Genomic DNA, 19,062 nt, shown 5'->3' with positions numbered 1-19,062 from the left:
GAAGGAAAAGAATGGGGCTGAACAGTGGGGACAGTCTGTGGGGAACCCCCAGGCTCAAGGGCTGAACTTAGGAGCCTCTCCTAGGACATGGAAGGACAGCTGAGCTCCATCCTGAGTGAACAACTGCCTGTAACCACAGCATAAAACGCCTCGTGTCTGGAATCCGACACGAACCAAACTATGGTCTTAGCTCTGCTGTACACCCTCTCTGTCGCCTTGCTCAAGTGTCTTAATTTCTCTGAGCCTCAATTTCTCCATCTGAAAAGTGGGACCGAGGCAGATGATGTCGGTGTCCTGCCTGTATCCCCCTTTGCCCTCATGGGTTCCTGTGCACACTTTAGCCTCAGGGCTTTCTCAACTCATATTCTGACCGAACCAAAAATGCTGAGGAGCTGACGCCCCTGGGAGCAGGCCTCCCACAGTGACACGTGGGACTTGGAGAATAAATACCTGCCTCCCTCACCCTCTGGTGGGACAGCTGTGAAGGGCAGCATCTACGCTCTCTCCAAGGGGGTCTCCAGGAGGACTGACCCTCAGTTGTCTATGTGGATTTGATAGGAAAGGAAAGATGCAAAACAAATAACCCAGTATAATGCTACAGAGGTCAGTAGGTGGGCTTTGAGTCAGACAGAACTGGGTTTGAAGCCCATGTCTGCTGTTTGTAGCTGGGTGGCCTTGGTCAAGTTAGCTAACCTCTCTGAGCCACAGACTTTTCATTCTTAAATTGGGGATAATAATTCCTACATCATAGGGTTGTTGTAAGAATTCAAGGAAATAGGGACTTCCCTGGTGGTCCAGTGGCTAAGCCTCCGTGCTCCCAGGGCAGGGGGCCCAGGTTCAATCCCTGGTCAGGGAAGTAGATCCCACATGCCGCAACGGAGATCCCGCATGCTGCAACAAAGATCCCGTATGCCACAACTAAAAAAAAAAAGAAGAATTAAAGGAAATAATGCATGGAGAGGACTTTGCCTGGTGTTGAGTCCTTAGTGGGAGCTCAATGAGTGTGGATGGTTGATTAAAGAGTTGTAGGGAATTCCCTGGTGGTCCAGTGGTTAGGACTCTGCACTTCCACGGCAGGGGGCATGGGTTTGATCCCTGGTTCGGGAACTAAGATCCCGCAAGCCATGCAGCACAGCCAAAAAAAAAAAAAAAAAGTGTGTGTGAGAGAGAGAGAGAGAGAGGGAGAGAGATGCAGCCCTGAGTAGGTAGTCACACATAGCCTGGGGTATTAGGACTTCATGAATGACAAGGTTTTCTCCAAACAGGTAAGGGGAATGAATATTCCAAGAACATATCAATCAGGGTTTAGCTATAGGAAATAAGGACCAAAATCAGGGAACCTTGTGCTTACAAAACTAAGGCAGAAGGATGGGGCTCTAGGCTAAGCCTATTGGATGACTTACTATAGAACATGACTTCTGAATTGACCCTTCCAGGAGCTTCTGCCTCTGTTATTCACATAGGAAGGTGGGGAATAACACACTGGGAACCACTGACTTCAAGAATACATCACCTTAACAAGAATGAATACATGTATATGTGTAACTGAATCACTTTGCTGTACACCTGAAATTAACACAACATTGTAAATCAACTATATGCCAATAAAATTAAAAAATACATCACCATAATGCATAAGCAAAATCTGGTCCAGCCATGCAATGGAATATTATTCAGCTATAAAAAGGAATAAAGTTCTGATACATGCCATACCATGAGGTTTTGATAAACCTCAAAAACATTATGCTAAGTGAAAGAAACCAGACGCAAAAGGACAAATATTGTGTGACTCCACTTACATGAAATATCTTAGATAGGCAAATTCATTGAGACAGAAAGTAGATTAGAGGTTCCAGGGGCTGGGGATGGGAAAAAAGAGGAGTTATTGCTTAATGGTTACAGAGTTTTGGAGAGATGAAAAAGTTCTGAAAACAGATAGTGTTGATGGTTTCACAACACTGAAGAAGTAATTAATACCACTGAACTGTACACTTAAAAATGGTTTAGGGAATTCCCTGGTGGTCCAGTGGTTAGAACTTCGTGCTTTCACTGCTGAGGGCCTGGGTTTGATCTGTGGGTTGGGGAACTAAGATCCCACAAGCCATGCAGTGTGGAAGAAAGAAGGAAAGAAAGAAAGAAGAAAGAAAGAAAGAAAGAAAGAAAGAAAGAAAGAAAGAAAGAAAGAAAGAAAGAAAGAAAGAAAGAAAGAAAGAAAGAAAGAAAGAAAGAAAGAAAAAGAAAGAAGGAAGGAAGGAAGGAAGGAAGGAAGGAAGGAAGGAAGGAAGGAAGGAAAGGAAGGAAGGCAGGAAGGAAGGAAGGAAGGAAGGAAGGAAGGAAGGAAGGAAGAGAGAGAGAGAAAGAAAGAAAGAGGAAGGAAGGAAGAAAGGAAGGAAGATGGAACTTCCCTGGTTGCACAGTGGTTAAGACTCTGAGCTCCCAGTGCAGGGGGCCGGGGTTCCATCCCTTGTCAGGGAACTAGATCCCACATGCATGCCGCAACTAAGAGTTCGCATGCTACAAATAAAGAGTTGGCGAGCTGCAACTAAGGAGCCCGCCTTCCGCAACTAAGACCCAGCGCAACCAAATAAATAAAGAAATAAAAATTTTTAAAAAAGAAAGAAAGATAGTTTAAATGGCAAATTTTATGATACTTATATTTTACTACAACTTAAAAAATTAATAATGTAATATACCAAAAGCCATTGAAGTGTACACTAAAGGGTGAATTGTATGGTACGTGAATTATATCTTGATAAAACAGTTTTTTTTAAAAAGCACATCTCTGTGGCTGCAATTTAGAGATTTGGAAGCTACCATCATTGTCACTTGCAACTGCCTCTCAACAAAAGCTAGTGACACTGGTGACTGAAGACAGTAACATCTCTGCAGGAAAACCCAGTGTCTCCACAACTGTGCTTGCTAGACACCGCTGCAGCACAATAGAAAGATGACCTCCATCCACTTCCCCCACCCACATCTCAATCTTCCAATTGATAGAATCTCATTGCCGTACAGAAATCTGGCTGCAAGGGAGCCTGGAAAACATAGTTTTTTGCTTTGCAGCCTCTGTAGTGCAGGAATGCACACTAGGAGGTTGGGATGGTGCTGAGAGTCAATTCATTGTCTTTTGGTTTTGCTTACACAGGATTTTTTCCCTCTTTCAATGGTAAAAGTTCCATATCTCCCCCCACCAACCTTCGCTCCCTTGTTTTCCATCCAATATAGATTGAATGAGGCTAACTCCACTTTCTGGCTCCAGAGGGGTGAACTATGAGCCAGGTCTGGTCAAGCCACATAATCAATTCCTCTGAAACCATGATTGGCTCAGGGATGGGCACATGACTTGGGATGGACCAATGAGAGACATTATTTTGCAAGCTCTCTTTTTGCTGAAGTTGCTGAGCTTGGAAGATGAAAGCTTCTGGGAATTATCTTTAACACCTCCTGGCTAAAAGGGATCCCTTGTAGAGAATAGTAGAGATGATAAATGGAGAGAGACAGAATTCTGATGATATAACAGAACCCCTGGATCCAGCCATGCCTGAATTCCATTACCTCTGGATTTTTTTTTTCAGTTATGTGAGCTAATAGATATTCTTTTTTGTTTAAGACAGTTCAAGTTGCCTTTCTGCTACTTGCTATCAAAGGAGCCCTGAATAATATATGGAGGGATCAGCAAGAGCAAATGTATGGGTAGACATGAACGGCCTAGATTCATTTACTCATTAAATTCTTCTTGATCATCTTCTCCATGTCAGGCCCTTGTGCAGAGTATGGGGAAACAAAGGCCTGGACTGTTTCTTCCTCTGGCTGGACACATTGAGGGGTCACAGGTGAGTAAAGCCAATGGCTGCCCAAGCATCAATTAAGAAAACCCAATGGCCAGCTGGTGAGAGTTGGCAGGGATCCACTGCCCTTCTCCCCTGCCTCTGCACATGGTGGAGAGCAGACTGCCCAGTACCAGACCCCAAGCCACCTGGTCCATCAGTTTTGTCGTACAAGGTCCTTGAGAAGCTGATCTCTCTTCAAGGACGGTGCACAAGGCAGACATCATGCTCATCGTAGCACTGACCATGGTGCTGATCTTGAAGCTGACAAACTGTACAGCTAGGACACTGAGTATGACCCTGACCACAGTACAACACGATAATATTTCTGACCACAGCATGACCAGGGCAGTGATTGTGACTCTGAGCCACAACACAGCCAGGAAGGTGACCACCACACTGACCACAGCACAGTCAAGAATGACCAGTGGAGACCACAGTGCTGACCCCAGTAGAACCAGGATGCTGAGGGCAGCACAAATCACAGTTTAATAGAACATTGACTACAGCGTGATCAGGACGCTGACATGCCACTGACCACAGCTGTGGTTATGTCTACAGCACTGAATGTACTGGCCAGGGTCTAGTCAGAAAAACAAAGCTCACACCAGATAGTTCAATAGCAAGAATTTAATATGGGGATTTAGTTACAGAGATGTTTGTTAGTTAAGCTTTAAGAGCAAATACGGGACGGTGAATCTACTCTAGAATAGCAAGCCACCACCTTCCAAGGGCTGAAGCAGCAAAGGGAGGAAGTGTTTACCAGAGTTACGGCCACCTGGCAGGAGCTGAATGAACCATGGTGGGGACCCTCAAAGGGGCTGAGATCACAGAGGCTGAGACAACAGCCACTGCCAGAAACACCCAAACTGCAGAGAGAGGGAGAAATACCCTGGCTTCTTTTTTCTCCGGTCCTCCAATCTCTCTCCAGGCTTCCCATTGCCTGAGCCTAGCCTGGGAAATGTAGTTTGTAGGGATCAAGGGAACCTGGGAAATGTAGTCTTCAGGGGCCATCTCTCCTGATACAGAGCAGGGGAAGGGTGAAGAATGGACCTAAGGGGCTGTTGACCCATGTCAACCACACAACACAGGCCATAGCTTGACCATACAATGACCTCCTCCATGACCAATCCCAAGGAGGACATTGTCCGTGGTTCTGAAACACAGCACTAACAAGGGCAAGGAAAGGGGCAGGGACAAGCAGGGCCCTCCTCCACCCGAGCTGACCACAGCCCACACTTCGTCAAGAGCTTGTGGGTTCCAACAACCAATACCCCTCTCCTATCCCATGCCTAATGCAGGCTTGGCCTGAGGAGTCAGCAAAATATCATCTCCCATCTGGGAAAAAGAGGGAGAGGGATGATGAGATGCCTTTCCTGGCTCAGATTCTCTTTTGTGTCCCACATCCCATGGCCAGTGTCCTCAACCCCACGCTTCATTGTAGTAATGCCCTCTGGGGATTGGGCGCTGGCTAGGTGCTCCGTTCACTCATAAGTCACAGAAGTCCCCAACACCTCAAGAGGAAACAGGTCTCCTAGGAGAAGGAAAGCTCTTTGCCTGGGGTCACATGGCCAAGAAGTGACAGAACCAGGGTCGAACTCCCTCGAAGTCTAATTTCACAGACTCTGCCTCAGTTTCTCTGTTGACTCCTGAGCTTTTTAAAGAGGAGGCCTCTCAATTTCTCTTCTTTGCTACCAGGCCTCCCGCCTACTCCCCCTGCCCCTTGATCCCTCTCCCAACCCCATTTATAACGTAGGAAATGTCCAGGGAGGGTGAAATTGACTACCACGTGAAGGAACCCCCCTCACACTCCCCATCTCCATGAGCCACCCCCATATTGGCCTTGGGGTTCTGGGTCGCGACCCCAGCTACCCTCTCGGGGGCCGTCTTCCACACACACACACACACACACACACACACACACACACACCCGCCACCCGCTTCGCCGACCCCAGACCCCGCTCCGTCGGCGCCCGAAGACGAGCTGGGGGCGGGGCGGGGGGGCGGAGCCCGCAACAAAGACTCGCAGCGAGCGAGGGGCGGGGGTGGGGCGGAATCCCAGCCGCCGGCGAGGCGGGGGAGGCGGCGGCATAGGGTCGCCCGGCCCGGCGGGCGGGGTAGCGCATGGTGGCGGTCCCCGTGCCGAGGCGTCGCTAGGGCGGGCGGGGGACGGGACGCCGGGCCGGGGGCACGTCATGTGGCCGCTCACGGTCCCGCCGCCGCCGCCGCCGCCGCTGCCGCTGCTGCTGCTGCTGTGTTCAGGCCTCGCCGGACAGGTAGGGGCCCGGCAGGCAGGTGCGGGCGCAGAGGGCTCCAGAAGGGCCGGGGGCTCAGGGGGCCCCGCAGAAACGGGACTGGGGGCTCCATGAGCCCCCCCGGGGCTGCGAGGGAGGGGGCGTCGCAGCGAGGGAGGGGCCGGGACGTCCACCCTGGCTTTGGGAATGGGAAGGGGAGCTTCAGATCCGGCCTCAGAGCTGGGATGGTTTGGGGGACAACCTGATCCCAGCTTTGGGGTTCTCAACCTCTCGGTGACCCGGAGCCGACACCCGCCATCTCGCTCGAGCTAAGTGGGGTCGTAGGGGGACTTCAGGGGGCCTTGTGTGTCGCTTATCCTTCACTTCCCCCATCATGGCAGGCGGTGCCCGGCTTTTATAGCCCCCCACTCCTCGCCCGCACCCCCAAGGTGGGCAAGGGGGCGGGACTCCCGTGTGAGTGACTGACGGGGACGTGTGTGAAGTGCTGGAGGGTGCTGGGTAAACGTGTGTGCCTTTGTGTCACAGCTGGGTGTGACTGAGAGTTTGCGTGTATGGCTCTGCAGGTGTGCCCGACCGTGCATGACCTGGGGCATGACTGGGGGAGGGTGTTTGTACCTGAGGCAGAGTCTGTATGTGACAGTGGGAGGCTGTGACTTGGAGGGCCGATGTGACAGTGGAAGGCTTGTGAGCCTGAGACCGGGAGTTGTGTATCTGTGTGTGACTGGCTGTGTGGCAGCACGTGAGGACTGTATTAATCCCAGCGGTACGTGGGCAGCTGTGGCTGTGTATAAAGGACGGTGTGTGTCAGTGTCCCCATGACTCTGGCCCATCTGCCCGGGTGTGTACAAAATGTGGGTGACCAGGTGTGTGGCTGTGTGGGAGCTTTGGGTAACCATGTGTCACTCTGTGCCTAAGTCACTCTAAAAGGGGGTGTGCAGGGCAAGGGCTGTGTGTGCGAACGTGTACCTCCGTGTGTGTGTGTTGGTGCCTTGCACACTACATGCTTTCACAGGAGCACGTCTCCCTCTCCGTGGTACCTCATCTCTTGGGCAAGCTTGGGGGCTTTTCAAAATGCTGGGGGGGGGTGGTCCCAGCTTTCTAATGCTATTGGCAAACCTCTTTCCTCCTCCATCTTGGGGGTGGGAGCCCCCTAAGTTCTCAGATCTTCAGGAGTTCAGAGGGAAGCTGGAATCCAAAATAATAAAATAATTATAATAACAGCTAACACTTATTAAGTGCTTATTATATGCTGGGCACTGTTTCAAGCACACCGAATGAGCTAAGACATTTAATCCTCTGAGCAGCTTACTAGCGGGTGCTATTGTTACCTTCATTTTACAGGTGGGGGGGCCGAGGCACAGAAAAGTTAGGTCACTTGCTCAAGCTCAGACAGCTTGAGAGTGGCAGAGCTAAGATTGAGCCAAGGCAGTCCGGCTCCTGAGCCCACACATTTACCCTCTTGTTAAATAATCCACTCCATGGGTGTGAACAGTGCCTGTGTAAACACTAGGAGGGTTTCTAGGTAGAAGCTCAGAGGAAAAACAGTCCTGGCATCTTCTCTTTCCTGGTCAAGAGAAGAATCAGACCCTTGTACCCACCCTGAGGGGGGCTATTGGGAGGGATGGAGATCAGACTCTAGATAGAAAGATTTCCAGGCTACAGGGAGACCTCGTGAGGTCCCCTCCCTCACTCCTCTGTTTCCCCGTCTCAGGACCCACATACTGGCTGGGATGGGAAGTGTGCTCAGAACCAAGCATCAGGCCACACACACTGGGTGCTCAACTGATATGTGAGCCCCAAAGAAGTAAAGAGAGTCAGCTGAGCGAGAGACGAGAGACCGAAAGAGCTATACGCTTGAGAGAATGGTGCCTAAAAATGCACCAGGAGTGAAGTTGAATTGGGTTTCCGAGAAGGATCCTTGGAACCACCACCTGGAGATTATCCTCCACCCCTGCTGGCCCCTAGGAAACTCTAGATTTCCTGTTTCTTCACCAAGATTGCCTAAGGGTGTGGGAGAGTGCAGTGAGAGGTGATGTTGGGTGACCCCAGAGGAGGATGGGAGATGCTTGGGGGCAGGGCTAACATGAAGATGCATGAGAGCTATACCAGGCTCTTTGGGGGGTGGGACTAAACTGGGTTCAGTGGAGGTGGGGCTAAATGGCCGGTGGGGCGGAGCTAAGCTGGGGTAATCAGTTGGGGTGAGGCTGGTAGGGTCCTGCCACCAACTACAGTGCCTCCAGGCGGCCATGGGCACTACAGTGTTGTGTGCCCCAGCTTGCCCACCCAGCCTGGCGCCCCAGGGAAGGAAGAGGTCTGGAGAATGGATGCTCTGTCCCATCTCCGTCCCCTCCATCGCTTCCCAGAACCCCCTCCTCGGTCCTTGATGGGCCCTGGTCTCCACCAGGGGTCCTTTCTAGAAATCATTCATTTGTCCATTCAATCAACAGATATGACGAAGCATTGGAGATATAGCCATGAACCAAGTCATCAAATCCCTGCCCTCCTGGAGCTGACCTTGTTGCAGGAGAGACAGACAGGAATCGAATAAATATATAATACAATGTCAACAGCTAAATCAATATATAATACCATGCAAGTGGCATGAAGAATAATAAACAGGGTAAAGGGGATTAAAGTGTGATGGTGGTGGAGTGGGGGGCTATTTTAGCAGGTGTGGTAGGGGCGGTGTCTCCAAGGAGGTGGTATTTGAGGCGACACTTGAAGGAAGTGAGAGAAGGATGCCTCCTGTATCCAGGAGAAGAGCATTCAAAGCAGGAAGAGCAAGTGCAAAGGCCCTGAAAGTGGGAACAAGCATGGTATGTTCGGGGAGCAGCAGAGAGGTTGATGTGGCTGGATAGGTGTGAGTGAAGGGGAAGTTGGGGGGAGATGAGGCCAGGGAAGCCAGGAGGGACTGACCAAGTGGGAACCTGTGGGCCGTGGACAGCAGTTTGGATTTGACCCTGAGAACAGGGGAGTAGGACCTGTCAGAGGAGTTGTCCATCCCTCCAGGGTCTGGAGCTACCAGAGAGCTTGACAGGTCCAAGGCCCACCATCTTACCTGTGGGAAAGATGCCCCCTTCCTGACCACTGGGAAGTCCTCCTTAAGATCTAGCTACAGGGCTTCCCTGGTGGCACAGTGGTTAAGAATCCGCCTGCCAATGCAGGGGACACAGGTTCGAGCCCTGGTCCGGGAAGACCCCACATGCCGCGGAGCAACTAAGCCTGTGTGCCACAGCTACTGAGCCTGCACTCTGGAGCCCGCGAGCCACAACTACTGAGCTTGCATACCACAACTGCTGAAGCCCACGTGCCTAGCACCTGTGCTCTGCAACAAGAGAAGCCACTGCAATGAGAAGCCCGTGCACTGCAATGAAGAGTAGGCCCCGCTCGCCACAACTAGAGAAAGCCCACGCTTAGCAATGAAGACCCAATGCAGCCAAAAATAAATAAATAAAATAAATAAATTTATATATATATAAAAAGATGTAGCTACATCTTTGGTACTACCTGGGTTTGGGGTCACCTCTTTTCTGGGGTCCCCACAGGATGGGACAAGAGGAGTAGCTCAGTTTACAATGCATGCCTCAGGGCCTTTGCACCTGCCATTTCCTCTGCCTGGGACACTGATCCCCCAGGTAGCTACTCAACTTCCTCCCTCTCTTTCTGCTTAAATGTCACCTCCTCTGAGAGGCCATCAAAAATAACCTCCCACTGCCACTTTCTGAGCTCTTACTCTGTGTTATTTTTCTTCATAGGCTTTGTCACTACATTTCCAGGATTTGTTTCTTCACCTGTTGTCTGTCTTCCCTTAGAGGGGCAGCTCATCAGGGTCCAGTGGTCTCTGTTGTATCATCAGTGCCTACAGCAGAGCCTGGCACATAGTAGGTTCTCAACGAATATCTGTTGAATGAGTGGATGAATCCCCCTCCTCCTCCCACAGAGTCTCTTTCGTTCTCAAACAGTGGAACTCTTGTGCCAAGGGAGGGTCGGGGGAACAACCCTCCCCTTGGGCTATCCCATATCCATTTCAAGTCGACCACAGCTCCTGGATCCGAGGCATCAGGAAAACCCATCTTCTTCATCTGTGCCTAAAATTCCACCATTGCAGGGCACCACTATTTGGGGTTAAGACGCTGTTTCCCCCAGGGCGCCTTTAGAAAATGCAAATGTCCCGGGTGGATGGAAGTAAAAGGAAATCTTGAGGACTCCCAGATGATAAGTGAACTGGACATTTTCTTCCTAAGGAATGGCGGTGTTGATGCTGAGCCTAAGATGAAGGAGCTGGGGCGACACCTAGTGGTAGAATGAGGTTTGTGCAGAGACTGTGTGTGTCCCTGTGACTCTGGGGAAGACGTGTGGGCAGATGCCCCTGCGTATGTGTCAGCCAGGGTCCTGACCAGGGTGTGAAGCAAACGAGGCACTCGCCTTGGGTGCAGGATGGAAGGGAGTGCCAAAAGCCGCAGAGACCAAGATAAATACTATTTTAATGCAATACTTTAAGAAAATCAAAATTAATGCAAAAAATCCATGATGAACAAAATATCAAAATTTAAATAAAGGCAGGATCCACCTCTGCTCTTGCATGACTCACCTCACTGTAACTCTGGCCCTATAGGAGTGTGTCTGTAGTGCCCATGGGTGTGTGTGTGTGTGTATGTTTAAGGACAGTGTACTTGGCATTGGCCAAACTGGACACAGGGACACGTGTGTGCCATAATCATGTTTGTGGGTGTGTGGGCACAGGGACTCTGTGTCCATACAGGTTGACCATGTGGGCGTGTGTGTGGATTTCTGATAATCCCAGCAATTGGTGTTGGCAATGACTCTGTGTCCCCAGAATTCAGTGTCAGTGCCTGGGAGCCAGTAACTTGCTATTTTCATGTATTCATGCATTCATGTATTCATTTAGAAAGCATCCATTGTGAGCCTTCTGTGTTTTGAGCCTTATGCCGGACACCAAGGCTGGGTGACTGCTTGAGCTCTCAAGGACTGGGATGGAAGATTTAACTTCTCTAAAGTTGAGCCTGGCTGTGCTGGGGAGAAGGGAGTTGTGACAAGGGCAGGAGATTTTGTTCCCATTTTTCAGGAACTCTTGTGCAAGAACACTGACGTATCTTCACTCCCAGAGCGGAAGCCTGGTCTGTCTCACAGCCTCATCCATCCAGAGCTGAGCCACAAATCAAGGAGAAACCAGAGGAACAGAGAGGAGTCAGAATAGGTTCCATGAAGTCTGTGTGCAGAAACTGACTTGTGTTGCTTCTGGGAAACCCAGGAGGGTCTCAGTGCCTGTTAGCATCTAAGCCCTGCTTAACAGATGAGAAGACAGGGAGTCGCAGCGTGAGGAGAAAGAAACCAAGAGGCAAAGTCGGTTGAAGCCATTGAGTGAAATGGCAGATAGCTTCTTACCTTTTAGGTGCTGAGAGGACCCTGGTTATTCCCAAGAAAAATACACGGGGAGCACATGATGAGCTAGATTCTTTCTAGTCCTAATTTCTCTAGTAATTCCTATGTGAATGACACCGAGCGAGGTACTGGGGGAGCGGGGTGGGGGGGGGGGTGCGACACAGCCCACTGTGGAATCGTTCTCAGGGCCAAGTAAGGGTGTGTGTGTGTGTGTGTGTGTGTGTGTGTGTTTAAATAAAAGGGTTTTTTAAATTGTGGCAAAATACACAGAATACAAAATTTACCATCTTAACCATTTTTAAGTGTACAATTCAGTCGCGTTAAGTACATTTGCATTGTGGTGCAAGCATCACCACCATCCGTCTCCAGAACTCTTTTCATCTTGCAAAACTGAAATTCTACCCACTAAACAACAACTCCCCATCCTCTACCCCCAGCCCCTGGCAATCTTCATTCTCCTTTCTGTCTCTATGAATTTGACTCCTCTAGGGACCTCACATGGGTGGAATCATGCAGTGTTTGTCTTTTTGGCTTATTTCACTGAGCATAACGTCCTCAAGGTTCATCCATGTTGTAGCAGGTGTCAGAATTTCCTTCCTTTTTAAGGCTGAATACTGTTTCATTGTATGGTTGGAACACATTTTGTTTATCCATTTATCCTTCAATAGACATTTAGACTGCTTCCACCTTTGGCTATTGTGAATAATGCTGCTATGAGCATGAGTGTGCTAATATCTCTTCAAGACCTTGCTTCTAACTCTTGGGTGTATACCCAGAGGTGGGTCTTCTGGATTGTATGATAATAGTGTGTTTAACTTTCTGAGGAACATGCATACCATTTTCCATAGTGGCTGGACCATTTTCCGCTCCCACCAACAGTGCACAAGGGTTCCATTTTCTCCACATCCTCACCAACACTTGTTAGTATTTGACTTTTTGATTCTAGCTCATCCTAAGGGGTGTAAGGTGGCTTTGATTTGCATTTTATTAAGAGTTAGTGATGCTGAGCATCTCTTCACGTGTTTATTGGCCATTTGTGTATCTTCTTTGGAGAAATGTCTAGTCAAGTCCTTTGTTCCTTTTCAAAACTGGGATGTTTGCTTTTTTGTGGTTTAAATAGAAGGTTTTAAAGCCAGGAATGAGACATGGTTGGATTTGCGTGAGGGACAGATCCTTTGGCTGAAACTAGAGTAGGGACAGTAAAGGTGTGAAGACAGAATTATTTCAGGAGCTAACAAGACCTGAGGCAAATTGGTGACAGCCAGAGGCATAGTAGGACTAATATTTGGGGGAGGACAGGGGGAATGTACCTCTCATTGTCTGGTGTCCAAGGTCCTCAGCCAGGACTACTGTCTCCTTTGGAATCCCCTCTTGGAATTCTGAAGCAGGCAGGAAAGCAGAGATGGCAAGAGAGAGAATTCCAGGGAGAATTCAACACCATTTCCAAACATTTGCTGTAACCAAGCAAAAAACTAAAAGCAGGCATAGTCTAGAAGATTAACACCATTTGTGTTCCAAGGGATGCAAAGCTGTGTATGTGCAGACGTAAATTCATGCCTTTCCTCTGTATGAGTGAAATACCATGGAGACCAAGATGGCAGAGTTGGTTGACAGAGACCACTTGGCTTCTTACAAAGGACAGTGAGTTTTGCTTGGTTTATGTTCTCTAGCTTTTCTACTGGAACTTCTAGCATTTTTACCTGCTGCACATCAAACAGAAATGACCCTTATGTTTTATACTTGATACCTTAATTCATATTTTTGAGTAAACTTCCTTCTTGACATAAAACATATCTACAAAGAAGTATGCAAATCATAAAGGTGCAGCTTGATAAATTGTCTTGAAGTGACATAATGTTACCAGTACTAGGTCAAGAAACAGAACTTTGCAAGAATCCAGAAACCCCCTCATGCTCTTTCTAGTTGCCACCTGCCCCCTCAAGAGTAACAGCTAAGCTGATGTCTTTCACTATGCACTGGTTTGACCTGCTTTTTAACTTAATGAGGTCATGAAGCATGTAGTTTTTGGTGCCCAGCTTCTTTTGCTCCACATAATGTTTGTAAGATTCCTCCATATTATTGTTTTGTGATTGATTCCTTGTTTTTGTTGCTTTATGGTGTTCCATTGTGTGAATATATCGCATGTGGTATATCCATGCTACTGTTTCTTGGCATTTGGGTTGGTGAACTTTGTGGCTGAGACAAACAGTGCTGAAATAAACACTCTGACGCGTCTTTAGTGAATGCTTGTTCACATTTCTGTTCGGTATATGTGTACAGTAGATTCTCTATTCGCAGTAATTATGTTCTATAAAGAATTAGTGAATACTGAATTAGTGAATACTGAATCATTGTGGGGTTAGATTCTTGCAAGCTTCTGGTCACGACATTTTTGTTGACCAAACAATATGCAACCTCCTTTTATGAATGTTCCTGTTTAAAAACACCTTATTTAATATACATTGTTGATTCATTGGCATCAAACTCACTGCCAAAGGCACTATAACTCATGCTTGAGTGAAGCTTATCGACAACTTGTATTTTCTCTGGAAGACACGTTACAACCTTCTTGCGCCTAGAACACTAGACAGAACTTAGCGCTGTGCATGGGGCCACTTAAAATAGCGAGATCACCAATAAAAAGCACGAGAATGTGAAAATTTTGGCACTAAGTAGACTGTGAAAAAGACACTTGATTACAGTTATGAGAGCTAAAACAAGGCCAGAGCATGGCTGTGGTGGATCTCCATTGGGAAACTGTGTGTCAGTGACTCAATTTTTTGCTACCCTGTGAATGTCCATGAATCACCACAAAAGCCCCATGAAGATTGATTTGGGGGTTATAAATAAATTGTAGTGAGTAGGCGAGTTTGACAATATGGAACCCACAAATAGTGAGACTCAAGTGTATATACCTAGGAGTAGAATTGCTGAGTCATACGGGAGGAATATATTGAACTTTAGGAGATAACCGCTGAACAGTCTTCGAAAGTTCCAAAGACTCATCAGAGTTTACCAATTTACTCTCCCACTAGTAGTGTCTGGGCATTCGAGTTGCTCTACATCATCACCAACACTTGGTGTTGTCTTTCTGTTTCACTTTAGACATTCTGTTGGGTGTTTAGTGGTATCACATTTTGTATTTAATTTACATTTCCTGATGACTAATAATATTTAAATACCTTTTCACATGCTTATTGACCACTTGAGTATCCCCTTTTGTGAAATGCCTGCTCAAGTCTTTTGCCTATTTCTCTATTAGGTTGTCTGCCTTTTTCTTATTAATTTGTAAGAATATGTGTTTTTATACATCCAAATTTTATATCTGTGTTTCTCTCTCTTTTACATAAATTAAAAATTAGGATATCAGTTATTTGTTGCACATAGGATTGCAAATATCTTATCCTACTATGTAGCTTGTCTTTTCATTCTCTTAGTGATATCTTTGATAGATAGAATTTCTTAATTTGAATGTAGTTTAAATAATAACTGTTTTTCCTTCAAGGTTAGTGCTTGTTAGTGTCCTGTTTTAGAAATCTTTGCCTACCCCAGAGTAATGAAGATATTCTTCTATATTTACTTCTAAAAGATTTATTATCTCTCACATTTAGATATAAAATTTACATGGAATTGACTTTTGTATGTGGCTTGAGGTAGGGATCAACATTTATTCTTTCCCCTTTGAATAGGGCCAAATGACCCAGGAACAGGCTCCAGACTCTGGAGCCTGACTGTCTGGGATAGATTTCTGGGGGCTGGGAAACGTTTCTTAGCATCTCTGTGCCACTGTTTCCTCATTTAAAAAAATTGGAATTTAACCCTATCTACTTCATAGTGGTATTCTGAGGGTTAAATGAGTTATTACATGTACATTGTTGCAAATGGTGCCAAGCTCATGATAAGTACTCAATAAACCTTAGCAATTATTGTTATTGTTTCTGAGAGTTATGAACTTTTTTCCTCCTGATAATTTTCAGGTCAGGGAAAAAAGATTTCTTTTCATGGCACCTGGCCTTAGTGTGTTCAGGTTGCTGTAATAGAATACCATAGACTAGGTGGCTTATAAACAACAGAAATCTATTTCTCACAGTTCTGGAGTTAGGGAAGTCCAGGATCAAAGTGAAAGTGCTGTCAGGTTTGGTGTCTGGTGAGGACCAGTTTCTTGGTGTCTTCTCACTGTGTTCTCATATGATGGAAGGGAGAGGGAGCTCTCTGGGGTCTCTGTATAAGGGCACTAATCCCATACATGAGGGCTCCACCCTCTTGAACTAATCACCTCCCAGAGACTTCATCTCCAAATACTATCACACTGGGGATTAGCTTTCAACATATGAATTTGGGGGGGATACAGGCATTCAATCTGTAGCACTCCCCAACACGATGTTTAGAGTAATGATGGTGACAATGAGAAAGGGATTCTTTCCGGAGATATTTCTACATCAATTTCAGCTGGCATTGGTGATAATTTGAATGGAGGAGTAGGGAAAGAGAAGGAAGGTGAGAGGGGCACTATCTGTAGTTTCTAACTGTGGGTACATTTGGACCAGGACCAGGGTGAGGCAAGCAAGAAATCTAGGGTGCAAAATTTAAGGAAGGACTCATTCTCATGTCAGTGCAGGGCTCCTGGGGGGAGGGAACTTTCAGGGAAAGTTTAGGGATATTCCCCCTTTTAAACAGTTTTATTGAGATATAATTTATATACCATTAAATCCACCCGTTTAAATGTGCTACTCAATGACTTCTAGTAAATTTGCAGAGTTGTACAAACATCACCCCAATCCAGTTTTAGAACATTTCCATCACCCGCAAAAGATCCCTCATGCCATCCCCACCCCGTCCCCAGTTCCAGGCAATCACTGATCTAATTTCTGTCTCTATATATTTGCTTTCTCTGGACGTTTTGTGTAAACTAATCATACAAAATGTGGCCTTTTGTGTCTGACTTCTTTCACTTAGCAAAATATTTTTGAGGTTCATCCATGCTGTAGCATGTATCAGTAGTTCGTTCCTTTTTATTGTTGAACGACATTCCATTGTATGCATGTACCACAGTTTTTTTATCCATTCACCAGTTGATGAGCATTTGAATTGTTTCATTCATTAGGAACAATGCTGTTATGAATATTCACATGCAAGTCTTTCCATGGACACATGCTTTCATTTCTCTTGGGTGGATGGAATTGTTGGGTCTTATGGTAAATTTCTGTTTAACATTTTAAGAAACTGCTAAATTGTTTCTTAAAGTAGTTGCAGCATTTTATGTTCCCACTAGAAAGCGGTTTAGGTTTCTCCACTTCATCACTGATACTTTTGATACTGCCTGTCTTTTTGATTGAGGTTGTTCTGGTGGGTGTCATGTGCTATCAGTCCTGTGAAACACGCAAGTGGAGATGTCCAAGAAGCAGATGGGCATAGGGGTTTGAGCTCTAGATGGAGATCTGGGCTGCAGAAATGCTTTTGGGAGCCTCAGCTGCAGATTCATTTAGTCAGTCAAAAAACAATTTCTTGAGCACCTACTATGTGCCAGTCACTGTGCTAAGCCCTAGGGATGAGGCTGTAAAAAACACAGACATGTAGGAGCCCTTGTGGAACTGAAAGTCTAGTGGAGGAGACAAACCATAAACAAATAAAAGTACAATATAATGTCACATGGTGATAAATGTTGTTCAAAAAAATAGAGCAGAGTAGGGGACGGGGGCAGAGGGGTTGCTATTGTAGATGAGGTGGCCAGGGGATGTCTTTCAGTATGCAATAGCCAGATCACTCAGAGTCCAATCAGGGAAACAAACCAGTCTAGGTGTTTCAAAGAGAGGAAATTTAATATAGAGAATTGGTTAAGTGTGAGACGGAAGAGTTGGGAAGCCAAACTGATGGGATGATCAGGAATAAACCACAGCACAAAAAGCTACTGGCGGGACATGACAAAAGGGTGGTGTGATGAAGAAAAGGTTCTTGTGTGGGAGCTGGGATCATGGGATCATGGAGTAGGTATAGCCACTGTCAGAATACACACCCTCACCCTAAGCAGAAAGAGAGAGAAGAAATACCCTGGCCTCTCCCTTCCTCCCCACCCTCCAGTCTCCCTCCAGTGCCTCTCATTTGGTCAGACTAACAGGAAGCCAGTGTGCCAGGGAACCTGGGAAATGTAGTTTTCTGGAGAAGGTTAGGGCATTGCTCTGACTTGCACAATGATAGCTCAGAAATATAAATGAAGTAAAGGAACAAACCACATGTGTATCTGTGGTAATAGTGCTCTGGGTAGAGCAGACAGCAAGTGCAAAGGTCCTGAGGTGGGAGTGTGCCAAATGGAACCAAAACCCTGCATGTGAGTGTGATGGATGGTCCAGGCACAGTATACAGAATGACTGGGGCTAGGGACCTAGAACAAAGCCGTGGGAGCCATTTAGGGAGAAGGCAGGAGACAGTGATAGTGCAGCCTTGAAGTCAAGGGACAAATGACTTTCAAGAAGGAGGGAATGATTCATGAAGACTTACCTGTGAGAGTGACTAAATGAGAGCTTGTGTGAGGCTGTGGGACCAGCAAATCGTAAGGTCACTGATGCCGTTAGTGAGAGGAGTTTTGGAAGCATACAGGAGATGGGAGGTAAGGAAGCAGAGACAGCAAGTGCAGATGTGAGTGTAGACCACTCCTTGGAGGAGTTTGGCTGGGAGGAGGCAGGGCAGTTTCCTACATCACCAATGGTGAGAGAGTGAGAGAGTATCATTGGGTTCCAGATTATCTAAACAGGGAGGGCTTGGAGCCCAGTGGCTTTGGGGTCTGAAATCAGACCCACCTAGGTCCAAATCCTGGGCTCCCATTTATGTGCTGGGTCACCTTGAGCTGGTCCCCTCTCCTCTCTGAGCCTAGTTCCCTCCCTTGTAAATAGGGAAGTTGCTGTACTGTTCATGGGAAGTTGCATCCAGTACTCAGCAAGTGTATTTACAAAGTGTTCAGCACTCATAAATGCAAGCTGTAGTACAAGTAGGCAAGGAGACATCTCATTTTTTAAAGCTCATTGTCAGTTGCAAATAATTACAATGTCAGCTACTATTTATGAAACACCATGTTCCAGACACCGGGCAAAGTGCTTTACAAGCATCATCTCTCCCCAGTCTGCCCCAGCTCACTCTGCTGCAACCACACTGGCCTCGTTCCTGTTCCTTGAACACTTATTCTCCTGCCCCAGGGCCTTTGCACTTGCTGTTCTTGGTGCCTGGAACTCTTCCTTCAGATATCCAAATGGCTCCCTCCCTCACCTTCTTCAGGTCTCTGATCAAATGTCACATTCCCCAACCATCTCGATTAAAGTTTTATTCCCCTACTTAGTCCATATGCCCCTTCCTCCCGATACCCTAGGTATTTTACTCCCCACCCCACCCCCATTTGTTGTCTGTCTTATCCCATAGAATGTTCATCTCCACATAGGCAGGCATTTTTTTAAAAATTTATTTATTTATTTATTTTTGGCTGCACTGGGTCTTTGTTGTGCGCAGGCTTTCTCTAGTTGCGGCGAGCAGGGGCTACTCTTCGTTGTGGTGCACCGACTTCTCATTGCGGTGGCCTCTCGTTGTGGAGC

At 47.0% G+C, this 19,062-nt stretch overlaps 1 protein-coding gene and 1 long non-coding RNA gene across 2 annotated transcripts in view; one reads left to right on the top strand and one right to left on the bottom strand.

Moving 5' to 3' along the window:
• Positions 1–19,062, bottom strand: part of LOC309658378 — a 201,766-nt gene that overhangs the window by 9,669 nt on the left and 173,035 nt on the right. The window lies entirely within an intron of this gene.
• The window catches only part of OLFM2 (olfactomedin 2), a 61,382-nt gene continuing 48,215 nt past the window's right edge, over positions 5,896–19,062 (top strand). Inside the window, exon 1 of the mRNA XM_082456823.1 lies at positions 5,896–6,103. Coding sequence (XP_082312949.1) covers positions 6,023–6,103 — 81 coding nt within the window. The 5' untranslated portion in view covers positions 5,896–6,022. The remainder of the gene's footprint in view (positions 6,104–19,062) is intronic.

The sequence above is a fragment of the Balaenoptera physalus genome (assembly GCF_965194825.1).
Source record: "Balaenoptera physalus genome assembly, chromosome: 3".
NCBI classification, from domain to species: domain Eukaryota; kingdom Metazoa; phylum Chordata; class Mammalia; order Artiodactyla; family Balaenopteridae; genus Balaenoptera; species Balaenoptera physalus.
This window is presented reverse-complemented; position numbering and strand designations above follow the sequence as displayed.